General features: G+C 41.8%; 1 protein-coding gene across 5 annotated transcripts; it reads left to right on the forward strand.

Annotated features, from left to right (window-relative positions):
* The first annotated feature begins 846 nt into the window (after window positions 1–846).
* scrn2 (secernin 2) lies at window positions 847–15,451 on the forward strand. 5 transcript variants are annotated; one of them, XM_047579496.1, is made up of 9 exons: window positions 847–925; window positions 5,398–5,560; window positions 7,198–7,379; window positions 7,770–7,969; window positions 11,178–11,393; window positions 11,544–11,709; window positions 12,383–12,563; window positions 14,010–14,166; window positions 15,060–15,451. In XM_047579496.1, exons 1-8 carry the CDS (start codon window positions 858–860, stop codon window positions 14,160–14,162), a joined length of 1,329 nt encoding a protein of 442 aa, XP_047435452.1. In that variant the 5' UTR covers window positions 847–857; the 3' UTR covers window positions 14,163–14,166; window positions 15,060–15,451. The 5 variants fall into 5 exon arrangements, with proteins under 5 accessions (XP_047435452.1, XP_047435456.1, XP_047435453.1 ...); XM_047579500.1 differs by lacking the exon at window positions 847–925 and adding an exon at window positions 4,611–4,753; XM_047579497.1 differs by lacking the exon at window positions 847–925 and adding an exon at window positions 4,823–5,068.
* The last annotated feature ends 1,894 nt before the right edge of the window (window positions 15,452–17,345 follow it).

A 17,345-nucleotide genomic window follows, 5' to 3' on the forward strand; every position in this document is an offset into this window, starting at 1 on the left:
AGGCAGCAAGCGCTGATTTCTTAGCGACTATAAACTGTGGAATAAAAATGTGCTCAAAATTAAGCATGAGATGTGGAAAGTTTTTTAAAAATTTTGCAGTAGCCAGATGGACTTTTTTTTTTCTGGCTCACCAGTAATCCTCAAGGAAGGCAGACACACACACCTTTGCCGCTCTAATACCATGCTTTATTAGACAGCCTCCTCTGCTGCCATCCTGTCTCCCCCCTCAGATTAATATCCTTTGGGCTTCTCACCAGCTGTTTCCGTCTCTTAACACCCCTCATCTTCCTCCGGCCGGCCCTCCACTTCACATGGCAGGGCTTACAAACTGGGCCACAAGGCCTGCGTGGCCCTAGGAGAGATCCTTGGCTTATAATGTGTTTACATAGGTGAGCTTTCTCTGCAAATATATCACAGTGTCAAGACACAGCGTTGATGAGCTGATGAACTCTTTGCACTTGTTTGCTTAAACCACCCCATTTGCACCCACTTGAATGAGGTCAGATGCATGCACATGTAATTTCATATCAGGATTTTCATTTACTGGAACCGATGAAGCTTTTCCAAGGGAGCCAAAGGTCAAACCGATTTACAACGTTTCAGTGTTTCCAAATAATTGTTGGCCACTTCATCATTCAACAGACGTGTTTGTTGTCGGAGCAGTTTGATTCATGGGTGTATTTTCAAAGTTTGTTTTTCACTCATCTGTTTAGCTGCACTCTGTCCGTGCTTGTCGCTGCAGCCGTGCATGTGCGTACTGTATACGTGTGTGAGGTTTTGCCTGGGTGTGTCTGCCTTTGGCTCAGGTGGGTGTTTACTTCTCATGGTGTTTTGTGTAAGGGCAGACAGGATGTGCGATGCTTGTCAGCACGCTCCGGGAGATGAAAGGCCGGAGAGGGAGTGGAAGTAGCCGACTGCCGTTCAGGTAACAGGTTGTCTCGGCAGAAGTTTTTCAGCAGTTCAGTCCTGTTGCCTTCCGCATTCCCGGTGAGCCGCGAAGGAACAGCACTCAGCACCATGCTGTCCAAAAAATAACTCAACGCTTCCTCTAAAAGTGACATAAGTGTGCGGCGGTAAGGTCCAGGTGTTCCATCTGGAAACAGAAACTCTAGTCGTACGTTTGGAGGCAGCTAAGTGGGTGCTCATCTGCGTATGTCAACTGCTTCAATTATCCTGATTGCGTCAGTAAAATCTTACAAATTAAACATGAATCACTTTTAAGAATGGGAGTCAGTCGTGTGCATATTGACGAGTAACAGCTTTTGACACATTAAGAGTCTTTTAGTACTTCCCTTCGCTGCAATGTAGCTGGACAGGTTTACGGTGTTAGCTAGAGCAGCAACATCTTTGTCTATCTTTAGTAAGTAATTTGTGTGACACTGTGTTGTTTATTACCTTTAAGTCAGTGGAATTATTGTGAACTGAAAGTTGCGTGACCAGTTTAAGCAGTCACTTGTTGTGATATGTAGTCGTCTGTAGCTTTCGGCCTTCAGTAAAATTGTGAGCGTTAAAATGTGCCCAATAGTCATAGTCTCTTGTTTACTTCTGTTTGCTCTAATATAATTAGAGATTTTTTCTTGCGCTTGCTATAATTTGTTTAAAGCTGACCAGTGTGTTTTTATGCCACTTGGGGGCGGTGCAACGCTCACAACTCCAAAGTCGTATATTCTTTATTCTTTATTATGATTCCCATTAGCTACCACCAAGTGGTCACTAGTCTTCCTGGGGTCCCACACAACAAATTCAGCCACGAAAACAAACAAGGGAAGATTCTACAGTGTAACCCTATGGGGCACATGTGCTATGTTGAAATAAATGTCTTATTTTCGCCATTAACGGGCCTATAAATGTTATTGCCAACGTCTGTCAATATGTAAAAGGCCCTCACTAAAATATCTCTGCATCTACTTACTTTAAATATATCTTTAATGTGCTTTGTAGCCCAATCGCTTCATCACTCACGGTGTTTACCCTCTCCTCAGTCTCCCGTGTTCATCTGTCGCCGTTAAAAGTGTGAAATTACTCCAGAAAATTATAAATACTCAGAAATAATGAAATTAAACTAGTCTTACAGTTTAGTACTCATTAGTATTATCATTAGTATTATTATTACAACATTAGCATGCTAGCCATAATAACTTAGTAGTAACCAAGGCAATGTTAGGTGTCAATTAAATGTGTCTGAAAATGTATCTACATCAACATAAATTACATCCACACTTGGGTTTCGCAGCATATATGACGATAGCTGCTATTTTTCTAAGCCTTTAGTCTAGATAACTAGCTAGCATAAGGCTAGCACAAGGCTTGGTTAACTTCAAACTTCATTCATTTGTAAAGCAGTGTTGGGCGTTTTTGAGATCAAGGTTCACATATGACTTTATTTTTCTTATATAAAATCCTAACAAATGTCAAAGAGCGACATTGGCATTTACCTCATGTAACAGGAAGAAATGAGTTGACATTCAGTTCGTCCTTTTAATCTTCTGCTCCCATGACTTTCTCTGTTTTCGTTCACTGGGGAAACGGTGGAGTTATTTTCTGTTATTGCCACTTCTCTATGGGTGAATACTGCTTAAATGTATCTAACATGGTGCATGAAACATGAAACACGTGACCAATCAACATAGTCGGATAGCTAGTCAACTTAAATAGCTCTAAGTGCTACAAGAGGGCACTGTACATGCGGTGTGTACTCAGAAACGTGACACCGTTTGAAGGCAGCATGCAGCCTGGAAGACCAAAGTCGCACACCGATAAATGTTTTTGGGGATTAAGTTGGTCTGGAATCACTTTGTTCAGAGCTGATTACACTCCAGCAAAATCCAGTAAAATAGTTTATATGGGCTTTATGGACAAAAGGGTAACAGTGACATAATAATTCATGTCATCTGAGTGTTATGGAGTTTGCAGTTTGCAACACCAAACACCCAGCTACTTTAAAAATGTTCAAAGAGGTGGAGTGTGAGTGGAGCAGACAGCCTCACACTGAGTGACTACGTTCTTAATTCTGCATAACTTTAATCCTTGATCAAATGTAAACAGGCGAGTTTGTCAAAGCGTCTACCCCATACTCATATCATGAATGGAGAAATAAGCTATATATTTTGAATCACGCTGTAAACATTTAAACATGGAGGCCTTTCAAGGAACTGCAACACACCAATACAAGGAGGATGCAACAAAAATATTTTTCTCTCTACAAAGTCTTTATAACTTTTTATTTCTGTAGATTTGTTGTCAGTACTGCAAATAGTGCTGCAATGATATTAGATTACATTAGATTCAACTTTATTGTCATTACACATGTAAAAGTACAGAGCAACGAAATGCATTTTAGCATCTAACCAGAGGTGCATGTAGCATAAATAGTGTGTTATGGAGGCAGTAGGTACAGGTTGTTTTTATAGCATACAGATAATATTTACAGATGAAACCTACTGTATGTACAGGTGAGACCATATATACAGGTGAGAGAGCAACGTATGCAATTCCATATGCAATGACGATGCATATGGAAGTTCTGAGAATTCGACTTAAAATCTGAACTTTGTGCAGGTCTCTAATGATGTCAGAGCATAGATCAATATGTTTATTAAATTTGAATGATAAATTGTGTGCTTTCAGTGAGAGAGAGATTTCTCAGCTTGTTCCAAAATATAAATCATTAACCTAAATCATGACACACAACAGCTGTCCGAGGTTCTGATACAGCAGTAGGTAAAAACCCACTATTATGTCCTAAATTATGTTGGTGTTTATTTGCATGCACAACACAAAACTGATATCGGATCTCATCTGGTGGTTGGGGATGGATGTGGTGGTGCATTTCAGTGTCAGGTGTGACCACAGGTATTTAAAGCTGGACACTGGATGCATTCTGATTTCCCAAGTTTGATGTTAATGCAAAGTCTGAATGGTTCCAGAGTTTTAAGTGGAATTATTTACTTTACAAAACGATCAAAGCCTTAGAAACCAGTCAGCGCACCGCAAAGAGTCGACTGAAGGTGCTGGGCAGCGAGTGTGTCCAGAAAGACTTAGACAGGGAGTGTCTGCCACGTAATCCAGTGCAACACCAACGATGGAAGACGCCCACTCGATAAACTACCGACACACAGAAATTTGGCCAATTTTAATTACACTGACTAGCCAGCATGTGATCTGGAGGATTGGTAAAGAGGAATAAAGCAGTGTGCAGCGTTGGTGTCACTTTGACAAAAAACTATGTTGTTTCAACCTGCTTTTTGCACTCATTTCTCCAAATAAGTACATAATTCTCTGTAAAACTGATCTTACAAATGAGTTCTCGCGCCTGCTTCGTGCAGCTTTGTACTCCTGGTGCACTTATTTTCATGGAGAAATATTGTTCATTCATAAGTTTCCTATTACTGTTATTATTACTGTTATTAGACTTAGTGGAATAAAGCAACACATTTCTCAATTTGACATTTCTTGCTGCAGGATTTGATTCCCATGAACCTTAGCGTAATTATAAGAGGCTGTGGGTTTGCAGCAGGAGAACTGGGGGCAGACTCATGATGAAGAGCTGCATCGTCAGCCAGGCCTGCAGGTGTGGACCGGACTGAGTGAGACTCTGGGAGACGGTGAGCTGTGCTTGTGGCCAGACGAGACGAGACCTTTAAGTACAGACCTTTGGATTTCTCGGTCACGTGACTTTCTATCTACAACCTGCCTCCTCTCAGCCTGGCCGGCCGCTCACAGCAAAATAAAAAAAAGAAAAAAAAAGAAAGAGGTAAACATTTTCTGCAGCCGCATCCGCCGCCTAGCTCTAGTTTACTGATTATTATCTCTCAGATGTGGAGCTTTCACTTCGGCCCCGCGGAAAAAAAAAACGGCACGACTGACACGAAGCGACAGGCGCGCCGCTGCTCCGGAAAGACTCGGGGAGCGACAGTGTGGGCCTTATCTCTGTAATAAGCACTGGTGTCAAGCCGAGCTCCGACACGGCTCGCTCCTGCGATCGCGGCACTTTACTGGGCGACATTATTTCCGTATCGAAAGCGGTTCGCTGTCGCGAAAGCGCGAGGAGAGCGATAATGGAGCAACGGTGCGTGTGGGATTTGCGAAGATTACAGTCAATAAAGTGCTCTGCACAAGACTGCCTCCTAATCCCTGTGTGAAAGGGATGGGCAGTGCACCGGCTGATTCTGACTTTCTGCAAAGAAAAGAGAGAAAAAAAAACAGAAACGCTGGGTGGGGACTGGAAGGATCTCTTCCTCTGGACTTCACACATGTACATTCGTGTTCGGTGTCAAACACATTGTCATGTGTCTTGTGATTACTTTGTTCACATGTGGTAGTTGAGCGTGCGATCAGTTTCATTTTCTCCCTCAGACTCCGTTAGATTTCCTAACCTGTATTGTCTTTTTGTTTCAGGATGGCAGAGGCTCCCATGTCATGTGACTGTTTTGTTTCCTTGCCCCCTGGCTCTCGGGAGGACCATGTGATTTTTGGGAAGAACTCAGACCGTCCCAGGGATGAGGTGCAGGAGGTGGTCCACTACCCTGCAGCTTCTCACCCTCCAGGCTCCATACTGGAGGTAAAGCAGCCCAGGACTCCCTTTGGGTTTAATAATGTCCTTAAAACACACTGATATGTCATATTGTAGTAGTATCTGAAATAAGGAAGGCTCGAGTAAGGTCATGGATTGTGTAAGTTTATATGTAGACACATTCTTTCCTGTTAATGATTGAGGAGAAGTGAAATTCTTTATCCAGCGTTGCCTCAAGTTTGTGAACTTGGTGGGAATTAGTGAGCTTCACATTAACGCCAGTTTACCTTCCAGTTATACATTACTTTTATTAGAATCTGCCTTCTGGAGCTGCACAGTCAGGGAGGATAACTTGAACGTATGATCGTCCCTTATATTTATCTTACAAAGGCCACATATCGTTAGCCTAGTAGCATGATTGCCTAAGCCATAATTGAACATTTTTATTGATACTGTAACAATAAGTCAGAAAATGACTTAGGCAATTATGCTATTAGGCCGACGATGTACAAATTACATTGCTGAACATACATGATGTTTAGTTTTGGAAACAAAGTAAGATTTTATTGAAACCTGAGGAGAAACTTTGCTAGACTTATCTGAATTTGAGTCTGGTAACACGTTATTTGGATTTCGTTATGGAGCGAGTTTCAACAGAGAAAATACAGAGATCAAAATACTCCTGCCCGCTACTGGATAGTCCTTCAATTATTCACAGATATTTTGCTGTAAGAAAATTCAGCTCACTGAAAGTTTGGCTCTGCACATAATTGGATAAAAAAAAATTGAGGCAAGAAACCAGAGAATCATTAAAACACAATGAGCTCCAATATTACACTAGAGAAAAGCAAATATTGCACAAAACGGTGTGATAAAGAGGTGCATTTCTTGAGATATGGACAAATATATTGTCCAGAGGGTGCACAATAAGTGGGAATTTAGGAGTGGAGGAAACTCAGCAGCAGTGCTGATAATAAGGAGTTTTATTGCTGCAAAGACAAAGAAGGTGGTGCTCCTTCTTGCACTGTGTGTGCAGCAAGTCTTTGACTAAAGGAGCTGCCTGAGGTCGCAACAGTGTCACACACAGGGCTGAGAGGAGTTTAGCAACATCCTCCTCTCAGCCACCTGCTCCACTGACTCCAGGAGACAAAAGATGCAGGTTTTTCATGTCCGACTAGTGTCTAGTCTGATGACCAAACTCTAGTTAAGATTGAATTTGTTTTTGCTACTTGTCTTTGCTACTTAACTTTGTCTGGGGAAGAACTCATGTAGCAGTCGTGTGCAGAGTCTCTCTGATCTCAGCTGCTGAGCTTCTCACTCCTCCAGAGTAGTTGTCTTCATGGCCTCCGTCACTGGTCTCCTCCTTGTATTATCACTCAGTTTACGAGGACATCCTGTTCTTTTTCAGATTTAAACATGCACCGTGTTCCAATAATTTCTTAATGATAAAATGATACAAGTAATAAAAGGGGAAAACATCAAGAGGGATACATACACTGAATAGGTACTGTATCTTAGTAATAGTCACTTTATTAACTATATAGTCGATATATAATTGTTTAATCTTTGCTGAAGTGTATAAAGTTAAATGGAACGTGTGTTACTTTTGTTTCTGTCCAGTTAGAACACAGCAGTCCTGATTTTAGTATAATTGCATTCTTTTCCTCCTTGTTTTATATGTGCAGTGCACATACATCCAGATTCCTCAAGTGGAGCAGACCCATGCTGTTGTCCTCAGCAAGCCTGCCTGGATGTGGGGGGCTGAAATGGGAGCCAATGACCAAGGGGTCTGCATTGGGAATGAAGCGGTGTGGACCCGTGAGCCTGTCGCCCCCGGAGAGGCTCTGTTGGGCATGGACCTGGTCCGGTGAGCTTTATTTTACGTTCCGGTGTGGATAAAAAAACAGCTTACCCAATAAGGAAAAATTCGTCTGCTGATTCTAAATAAATACAGTTGGAATGAAGTATTAACTTCATCCCTTGAGGCTTTGAGAGTGTGGATTGCCACAGGCATGTTAAGACATGTGAAATAGTGAGTTTTGATCTGTTGATCAGTGTGTACATTAATACTCAACCAGCATGAAGCGCTGCCAGGTGACTCAAACTGAGCAGCATTTCCTCTAACACACATCACAGAGCGGTGTGTCAACATTGGCAACAAATTCAAACAGTTCTAATGGTGTGTGAATCGACTGATCAAACATCAGATAAACAAATAAAGAAGAGTAGATAACGCAGCAAGTGTTGTAATCGTTAGACTTGGGCTGGAGCGCGGTCACAGTGCCTGGGCAGCGCTGACGGTGATCACCGGCCTCCTGGAGCAGCACGGTCAGGGCGGCCAGTGCAGGGAGGATCCAGAGAACTTCAGCTACCACAACACCTTCCTCCTGGTGGACCGCAACGAGGCCTGGGTGCTTGAAACTGCTGGAAGGTTGTGGGTGGCGCAGAAAATCTCAGGTAAGGTTTGAAAATGTTGAAGTGCACGAGGAAGCATGAAGTTTGTAGTAATTATTTTGGCTCTGTGGGTGCTGAACTGTATGTGTGCACATACTACTGGGAGCAGAACCAGTCAACTTGGATACTATATTTAGTGACTTAGTCTGGTGTTCACCATCTGCTGACTGCAGCAAGAAAACAATTATAGATATTTCCCCACTATCTCTTTTAACATGCGTGATAGATGGATTGTGGTAGTAGATCCTGCCAGGCTTATCTGGAAAGTCCCATCTGGACAAATACAGTCAAAATACCCATGTGGAAGTCATTTTTGGTACTGATAAACACCTATATCCACAAAGTTGCTGATCAGTCAATGTCCTGGGAAGAAATACATGTGAGTGTGGGCTTGTTTTATGTGTGTTTTATGGTCGTACCTAAGGGCTGCGACAACCTCAGCTGGTAGTCAGCCTTCCTCTGGTGACAGGCTGTCAGTGAGTTCAAAGTTTAAAAGATACACAGAAGGGTCTTCTTGTTTTTCATCTTCATCTCATCTAAACATTGGAATCACCAACAACAAGATGATCTAGAATTAAGAAACTGCTGACCAAATGATTGGGATGATTCAGAAGAGACCGGCGCTGTACAATAATTTGTACCTCTTCCTAGCTTCCTGGCCTCCAGCTGATAGTAGCTTTTACTTTTTCCCAGAACACTTATTTCCTCTCCTGCAAAATATCTCAGAACGTGTATTCATTGTCTGTAGTCTTGCAGTGTGTTCACGTGCAACTTTCTGACCTATTATTGGTTGGTGTGTCTGTGCCTGAAGAAGATCTGCCTTGCTGTGGCCTGACTCACATTGCTAAGAGATTGGAATTGGAGATGGTGAAACTAACAACGTTGTCCATGGAAACTATATAGAAACGAAGAGATTGTAGGAAATCTTGATTTACATACATCCATGCAACTATTTTCCTCCACTTAGCCAAGACCGTGTCACAGTGGCAGCAGGCTAAGCAGGGAAACTCAGACATCCCTGTCACCAGCAACACATTCTAGTTTGTCCTGGAGGATCCCAAGGTGTTCTCGGGCCAGATTTATAATATATAAGCAAGTTCTGGGTATACCCCAGGGTCTCCTCCCAGATGGCCATGCCTTTAAACCTCCAAAGAGAGGTGTCCTGGAGACATCCGAACCAGATGCCAGAACCAGCTGGTTCCTTTCTATACAAAGGAGCAGTGTCTCCACTCTGAGCTCCCTCTGGATGTCCGAGCTCCTTGCCCTATCTCTGAGCCCTGAGCCCAGCCACCCTTTGGAGGAACCTAATTTCAGCTTCTTGTACCTTCCTACCTTTACCTTCCAGCTCAGCTCCATCTGTGACACAACAGTCCAATACAGCGAATGCATTACTGCAGCTGCCACACAAAACTATCTTGTACCGTTCTACTATCATTCATGAACAACATCCCAAAATACTTGAACTCTCTCCACTGGTGCAGCTCCTCGATCCCAACCCAGAGGGAACCATCATTTTCTGGTTCAGCACCGTGAACTCTGACTTTTTGATTTCTTGCTAAGTTTATCGCACTTGGCAGATGGTTAGCTTAGCTTTACATAAAAACAGCCACCAAGCATTAACAGCTGGCCAGGATATTTATAGGACTCACCCAACCAAGAAGTAGCCCAGAACAAGAGCATACTTTGCTCAAACTTTTAGTATGTCAGAACACTGTTTAGTTTTAGTTGGTTCTAAGGGAAAGCTGTAAAATGGACACCACTGTCTGTTTTTATGCATAATGAGTTTCAGGTTAAGTAATGTGAAAATAAAAATTATGCGCTTTTGTCCAGATACAATATCTTTGCTTTTGACGTTCATGCATTCGTTGTAACTTTATCTCTTTGCTCTCAGGTTTATTTATAAAGCTCAGTATCAGCCTCGTCTTAGAGGCCTTTACAGTCTGTGACACATGTGACACAGTCTATCCTTAGAGGCTCATTGCAAGAGTGAAACAGCCAGACATATTTACTGGGATGAAACCTCAAGAAGAGCAGCAGAGGAGAATTTCACTTCCTCGACAGACATAACACAAGAGGTTCTGTGTCAAAAAAGACACAGTTGTAGTTGAGAGTGAGCTACCTTTGACATACAGGATTGTTGTCCTACATCTCAACAAAATGACCAAATGTAATAAATGGAAATATTTTCCATGTTTACCCAGCTACCAAATACATTCCTAACTAGTATTCTGTTTGAATTTGCCAGTAATAATGACGGCTGCCATTAGATTAATTGATCTCCTTCTTATAACTGTTTTAAACGTACCAGGAAGGGATATTTTTCAAGTTTGTTTTTTTTTTCTTATCAACATGTCAGCTCCCTGCGTAGTTCATTACACAGTTCACATTGACAGTAGATTAAAATAACCAGCTGCAATTCAGATTCGTCTTGCTGCGTTTTCTGCTGCTTTGGTCACTTCCCAACTACAATAAGGGCCAAGGTCACACTAACATACCATAGCATTAGTCAAAAAAACTAAATGCATGGCGTGCTACTTGGGTGTAGAAAAAGGGTATCCCATCTGGTGCTCTTCAGTTTAGGCATCAGAGTTGAGCTTATAGGAAGAGATTCAAGGCACTCAAGAGGGTGATGATAAAACATGGCACATGGCTTATAAAAATGTGCTGTAGTATTAACTGCTAACAGTATTAAGAGGAATTTCTTGTATTATCACTGGTACTTTGACAGTCCTAGCAATAATTGAAGAAATTTGGAAGTGCCAGACCTTCAGCTTTACAAGGTCTTTGCAACATTCTGTCTCTCATCTTGGGCCACCTTCTATTAAAAATGAAAGTTGACAAAGCTAGTCTGTGCATATTTTCCTTCTAGCCTGGGTTAGGAGAGCCAAGGAGAAGCCAAAGGAGAGAAAGAAGGAATTTGCTACCCGCTAAGCTAACAGACCTGGAAGGTTAAGTGAAAATTAGGTGTCACAAGGATTTGTGGAGGACAAGTGCTTGAGTAAGACGTGGATATGAATTTGCCGCTGTACATAGGAAGGTTTTGTGACTTTAAATTACCCAAAAACCATATGCAAATAGCATACCATGCAGTGCACGAACAGGAAATGCTAGTGCACACAAGTGTGCAGCCAAACTATAGTGTACGCACTGTATGTTATTCAAAAGCGTTACAAGTTGCCTGAACATGCTCACATCCACCTTCTTCTTTCAGAGGGCGTGAAGAACATCTCCAACCAGCTGACCATCGCCACCGAGATCTCCGCAGAGCACCCGGAGCTGCGGAGCGTGGCCCAGGCCCAGGGCTGGTGGGACGGTGCAGGAGAGTTCAACTTCTCTCAGGTGTTTAGCCCTGAGAACCCGCCTGCCAGGATGGAGCTGGCCAAACAGCGCTACAAGGGAGGCACAGAGCTACTCCAGCAACATGATGGTACATTTCCCCACGATGCCTTTGCCTTTAATATCCATCCTGTCACGGTGACTGTGAAAGCTGAGATCTGCTGCCTATGAGTGTAGCTTAGTGTGAGTTTACAGATACCCGTCCTTCACTGTGTCTCCCCTGCATTGTTTTTGTCCTCAGGCTCAGTGACAGCGGAGGTGATGATGTCCATTCTGAGGGACAAGCCCAGTGGGATCTGCATGGACTCCGGAGGTTTCTGCACCACAGGCAGCATGGTGTCCATCCTGCCCAGAGACACCAGCCTGCCCTGCATCCACTTCTTCACTGCCACTCCAAACCCATCCAGGTTTGTCGCTAACTAAACTAAGAATTTAATTTCGACCATGAATATTACTTCGTGCTATCATATGCTGGTGCATTTGTGCATGGATGGATTCAATAGTTATTGACTTTCCTAATAATTTCCAAATTATTTTCAAGTGGAAAGTTTGCAGCAAAAGAAAGGCGATTTCCACTTTTTAAGGAATTTATGTTTTTGAATACTGCAGAATGCATTGAGATTCATTTTATCCTCACTGTTACTGCTGGCTGTGACATCTTGCTCAAACAGAGGAGCAGAGGAGGGATTTGGTTGCATGCATGTAGACAATCCATGTGGAGATCAAAAGAGGCAGAACACTCTCTCATACCTTGTTGAAAAGCACACAGCACTTGTCTAACCACTTTAAACAAAGCTTTAACCTTAAATCTGGTGGCCCCTTAACTCCATTCCACATATTATCTGCCATGTGAATATCTGCTGTCACCACAGTTTGGTAAACTCTGTTTGGGAAAAGAATATTAAAACTTAACCACAAACTTAAACGCTGTACAAAAAGCATAAAGTGTGCATTCTTTTTGAAGGTGCTGACACCTCATTGTCCTTTCCCTTCTCTTCGTTCACCCATTTTGGGTTAATGGGAGTTTCTGTGTCTATGTCTCTTTCTTCTGTTTCCCTCCCTGTCGTCTCACTCTGGTAGGTCTATATTCAAGCCTTTTATCTTCTCGGATTGTTCCGCCCCGGTGCTGAGGGTGGTCTCCCCGCAATTTGGTCCAGAAGACCCTGTCAGGAAGCAGCCTCGCTTTCAGAGCCAGGTGGACCGCAGACACGACCTGTACAAGGCTCACCAGGTGGCGCTCAGCACCATGGAGACCAACCCGGTGGGCACTGATGGGACGACCTAGGTCAATGATAGTCCTGCGCAGATCCTGGTCGGGCTGGAGAAGCTCTCTTTTAAGGAGATGATCTGGTCGAGGGCTGACACTCCCAGTGACCTCACACCTCACAGTCTGTGTAGATAACACACACAACATCAGTGTAGACTAAACATAAACACGCTACAAGTGCACAATCACAGCTAAAGAGCAGGGTTTCAGTCTGTGCAACCAAAGCACTTAAACACAATCTGTTCCATTTACACAGCTGATGTCCTGTCTGAGATTACTTACATGTGTACAACTGGAAGTCAGAGGGAGGCCAGTGAACTGTGTGTACTGAAATTCTTTCTGAGACAAAACTTACAGAGAAAATGTCTCTGTAAAATGTCTGATAGCTTACCGATAGCCTCAGTAAGCTATCAGACATGATTGTAAAAAGTAAAAGTTTCTTTGTTTTAGACAGTTTAACGATTGAGAGATTACTGTTGATCAGATATTACAAGAAGAATGAAAGAAAACTAAATACATATAAAATCCATTTTTGACCCTGTTTAACGAAATGAAAGTTCATTTTCTGGAGCTTTCAGCCACATCACCCAGTGTATTGATAACTGTAACTGATATTTCAACTCACTTGCTGTTAAGCCTCAATCTATGTTGGTAAATTTCTCCATACTAGCAGAAGTTTATTTTTTTAAGACTTTATAAAAAAAATACCCTGGATTCTGGGAACACGCCGTTTGGTTTTGGGCATGTTTCAACCAATGCAGAGAAAAATGCCTCTGCACACAGTTGGTGCTCGGGTGATGTGACTATGACTATGTTGCTTTTACTCCCCTGTCCATTACCACATAAAAACCACGCAAACAATTTGACTGGCCAGGCAGATCTTTGCTGGTGCGTAATCTGGACCAGCTTCCTGCGACAAATAATTTGTGAGTGTGCAAGGTTGTCTGACTGCCAGGCTCCCTACCAACATGAAAAGGCAATAATTCTTGACTGCTCCTCTCCTACACAGTCAGGTGCATTAAATTAAGTTACAGGGGCTTTATTTTTGTCTTACGTTTGAGTCAAATAACTACTGCTTTAGTGAGCTGTAACAAATGAAATGGACGTTCTGTTTATTCACATACACATAACTATACTATAGTATAGTAATGAAAAATGTAGAATTTATTCAATTTCTATATTTGTAAATTTAGTTGAGCAAACATGATTATTCTAAAATTAGGGTGATTATTTTAAATATAACTAATCCAGCGTATATATCGTTGTATTCTATGGTGGAGTGCAGCTAACCATGTAAGTCAAGGTTTTAGAAATAAGTCTTTTTTACTAAAAATATGCCATCCTATGTCATGGGGACTCAAATGGCACCACATAGTAGTCATTCTGACACCACATAGTAGTCATTCTGACACCCCTCTAATTTTCCTCTCTCTGTGTCAGGATGAAGGTTTAGCCGTTCACGACATCCTGAGGGACCTGGAGTCGCAGTGTCTCAGCGAGATTTCAGCCATGCTCAGTGGAGAGATACCGGGAGATGAACTCGGGGACTTGTTCTTTGATTGCGTGGACACAGAGATTAAGTTCTACCAGTGAGGAGGTGGGAGACTTCAGGAGATGTGTTTAGTCTTGTATCGTGTGCATGAATATGTCTAGGATTCCTGAGAATATATGTGTGCATATGTGTGTGGCCAGTTGTACTACAGATCTAACACGCAAGGCAGTAAAAGTAAATGTCATCTTAAGAAAACTTGAGCTTTTTGCTTTCTCGGGAGCCAGAGTCCTGTTAACTTAGATATGAAGAATCTTACATAACTGAACAGATGTTTGATTCACAGCCGACTCTACGGGCACAGTTACCCTTCTTTCAGTTTGTTTTTTTGGATATACCATGACCTGGAACATTCACTGACAGGTTGTTGACGTGTGATTTTTGCACTATTGTAGGGAATATTTCGAATGAGCCAAGTGTTCTTTGACATTGTCCCTAAATTAACACACACAACACACTTTTCTGTGATGGTCAAGAGATCTTATTGCACTGCACCTCAAGAAAACCCTCGCAAATAGTCAAAACACAAGAAAGAAAATTGTCCACGTTAAAATTAGTTTTTTAATGGCAAAAATACACAAAAAAACAAACGATTAAAGTAATGTTATGGGTGCAACAGATGTTTACAGTCCTTGTATCATGTTGAAAATGAGCTATATTTCTATTCTATTCTATTTTAATTTGACAACATTTATTCTGAGCCATTTTTTTATCACTTCTTGACGTCCTCTGGAAATGTTTACACAGTCATTTGCTGCTTGAGGCGTATTTCTGTATTTATTATTTCTTAAGTCGCAGTACGTTGAGCTCTCTCTGCCACTTCCATAGTCATAAGGCTGAAACTGTTGTGAGCGCTTCAAACCTGAATCCTGAAATGTCCTTGCATCAGAGTGATATTGTGAACTGGCTGCCATGCTAACATGTGTTGTGCTCTGTTGCAGCGCCCTCAGGTGGACACCCCTAGTGCTCACAAAGCGGCAGGAGAAGGCCCTGGGACTGTTAAAACCTGCAGTGTTTCTCGTCTGTTTGGCCCCCGCCTTACTCATGTAGCGCACATCACTGACCCCATTCCATCATTAGCACAGACTAAAAGTCTAAAACCGCACATGTGATCGGAGCATTTTTGTCATCTGTGTCACCCAGGGAGCAATGACTGCATCTCATTAGTGAGTATAATGATGTAGACTACACATGCGCATATGTAGAGCTGTGTGATGTTGCACAAATACTGTGAGTACGGCATTTGTTTAACAATTTTGTTTTGTCGTTGCACATGAATGGCTGATTGTTTGACTGTAGGTGAAAGCTCTAATAAAGATTGTGCATAGCCTGACCTGTTGTGTTGGAAGCTTGTTGTTCTCACCTACACGAGGATGATGTATAAAAAGCCTTTAAAAATCATTAAACCTCTTTAACAAAGATTAAAGCGACAATCTGAAAATAAAATATTGTTCATGACCAAATACGCAATACCTAATTTTGTCTGAGCAGCAGATCAGAGACCTGGAGTTGAGTGATGAATGTGCGAATAAACAATTGTAAATTTACATCGATCGGCCATAACCAAACTTTATTTATTTAGCACTTTTCATACAAAATGTATCGCAAAGTGCTTCACACTAAAAATAAAAACATTGCAACAAATAATAAAAACCAACCACACATATAGACCCACACGTGCATGCACACACACACACACATTCATACATACACGTGCACAACATGTCAGAAGGTCCAGTAACATGGCAGGGCAGTAAGGATGTAGGTGAGGAAAACCGCCTAAGGGGGGCCATCCACACAGAAAGGCGGCACAACCTGAGACCACAGGGACGGCTGCCACAGAGACCACCCTGACCCGCATAGACCAGGGTAGACTACACACAAGGTGCAGAACCCCTCAGTCCTCCAGGCCTGAGGGATCCCTGCAGTCAGACCAGACCCACCTCCCAGTGTGGAGGGCCCCAATGAGGAAACACTGGAGCTAAAAACTAAAAGATTAAAAGACTGTAAGAAAGGATAAAAACAAGCAGTAAGTACAATAATGATAAGATATATAAAAGAAGTAGAAATGTAAAAGTTTAAGATCATTTTTATTGCCATTAATAAGTTGTAAGAAGTGTAATATACCGGCCTGTTTGACGGCGTTATTGTAAGTTTTGAGTTGGTGACATAATTATTCACAATCGATTTATAATTTAGTTTTTCTCCATTTTCTGTTTTAGTTAAAAGTGGAGCCACTGAGTCCAGTGTTGACTTTAGTTTAGCATTAAAATTGTCCACAATAAAATCACAAGGTGCTGGTAAAATTTCAGCAGGAGTGCTCTGTAAAATCTCAATAAAATAAAATTTGCAGCCACTTCAGAAGTTAGGTAGCATTTCCTCAAGGTTCTCTGGTGGTCCTCAGGAAGCTCCTCCTCCTCAAACTGATGTTGAAGCAAAACAGAACATTGACTGGAAAAGATGGACTCTAATGTGGCATAAAAATGATGTAGTAATCCTGGAGGTGCACTTACTATTGCAACAGATATGTAATATTTGCTCATTTTCCTGAATAAAGAAATAAATTCAGATGTATAATATTTCTATTTCATTTGTTTGAGTGTGTTTCCTTTGTCTGTCTTCTACAAAAATCTGCAGATGTTCTGATAAATGAATGCAAATAAATGACTTCAGTGATTATTCTTTTCTAGTGGATGATGACGATAAGTGTCAAGTAGAAAATGTATTTACTTTTCTTTAGTTTTTTACAGTTACAGTGTATAACTTCAAATCCACTATGACCTCTTCAAACAAAGTCTTTTTAATTTTAACCACGGGTTACTCAATTCTAGACAGCAACACAAGACAACAACACACACAACAGCAAGTTGCGTTAGAGGGCTTTAATCAAAGTGATCACTGTTCATTTCAGTGCATCTCAAGTACAAGTTAATGTCAGAAAGTAGAAATAAAGTAAATTGTATTGATAAACAGTAACACCGACCCTGACTGACCTAAACTATGACATCACAGAACAACATTCTATGGAACCTTCATATCATCAGCACTGAAGTTCTAAACTCTGGTAAAGTTCTGACAACTTCTTCATTTTCTCCTGAACACTTCACTGTGAACACACCTGAGAAAGCCTTCTTCAAAAGACAAACTTGAAACGTTGCTGACTACCTGACGCTGTAACTATTGAATGTCCACTTAACTGCAGTTACATGATTTTAATCAATTAAAGT

This window comes from Mugil cephalus, chromosome 2 (genome assembly GCF_022458985.1).
Source record: "Mugil cephalus isolate CIBA_MC_2020 chromosome 2, CIBA_Mcephalus_1.1, whole genome shotgun sequence".
Lineage (NCBI taxonomy): Eukaryota > Metazoa > Chordata > Actinopteri > Mugiliformes > Mugilidae > Mugil > Mugil cephalus.

Coding starts and splice junctions, on each gene's coding strand:
- scrn2 (XM_047579496.1), top strand. CDS start 858: ATGCTTGTCAGCACGCTCCGGGAGATGAAAGGCCGGAGAGGGAGTGGA. Junction 7,970..11,177: donor GGTGGCGCAGAAAATCTCAG/GTAAGGTTTGAA, acceptor TTCTTCTTTCAG/AGGGCGTGAAGAACATCTCC. Junction 12,564..14,009: donor GCACCATGGAGACCAACCCG/GTGGGCACTGAT, acceptor TCTCTGTGTCAG/GATGAAGGTTTAGCCGTTCA.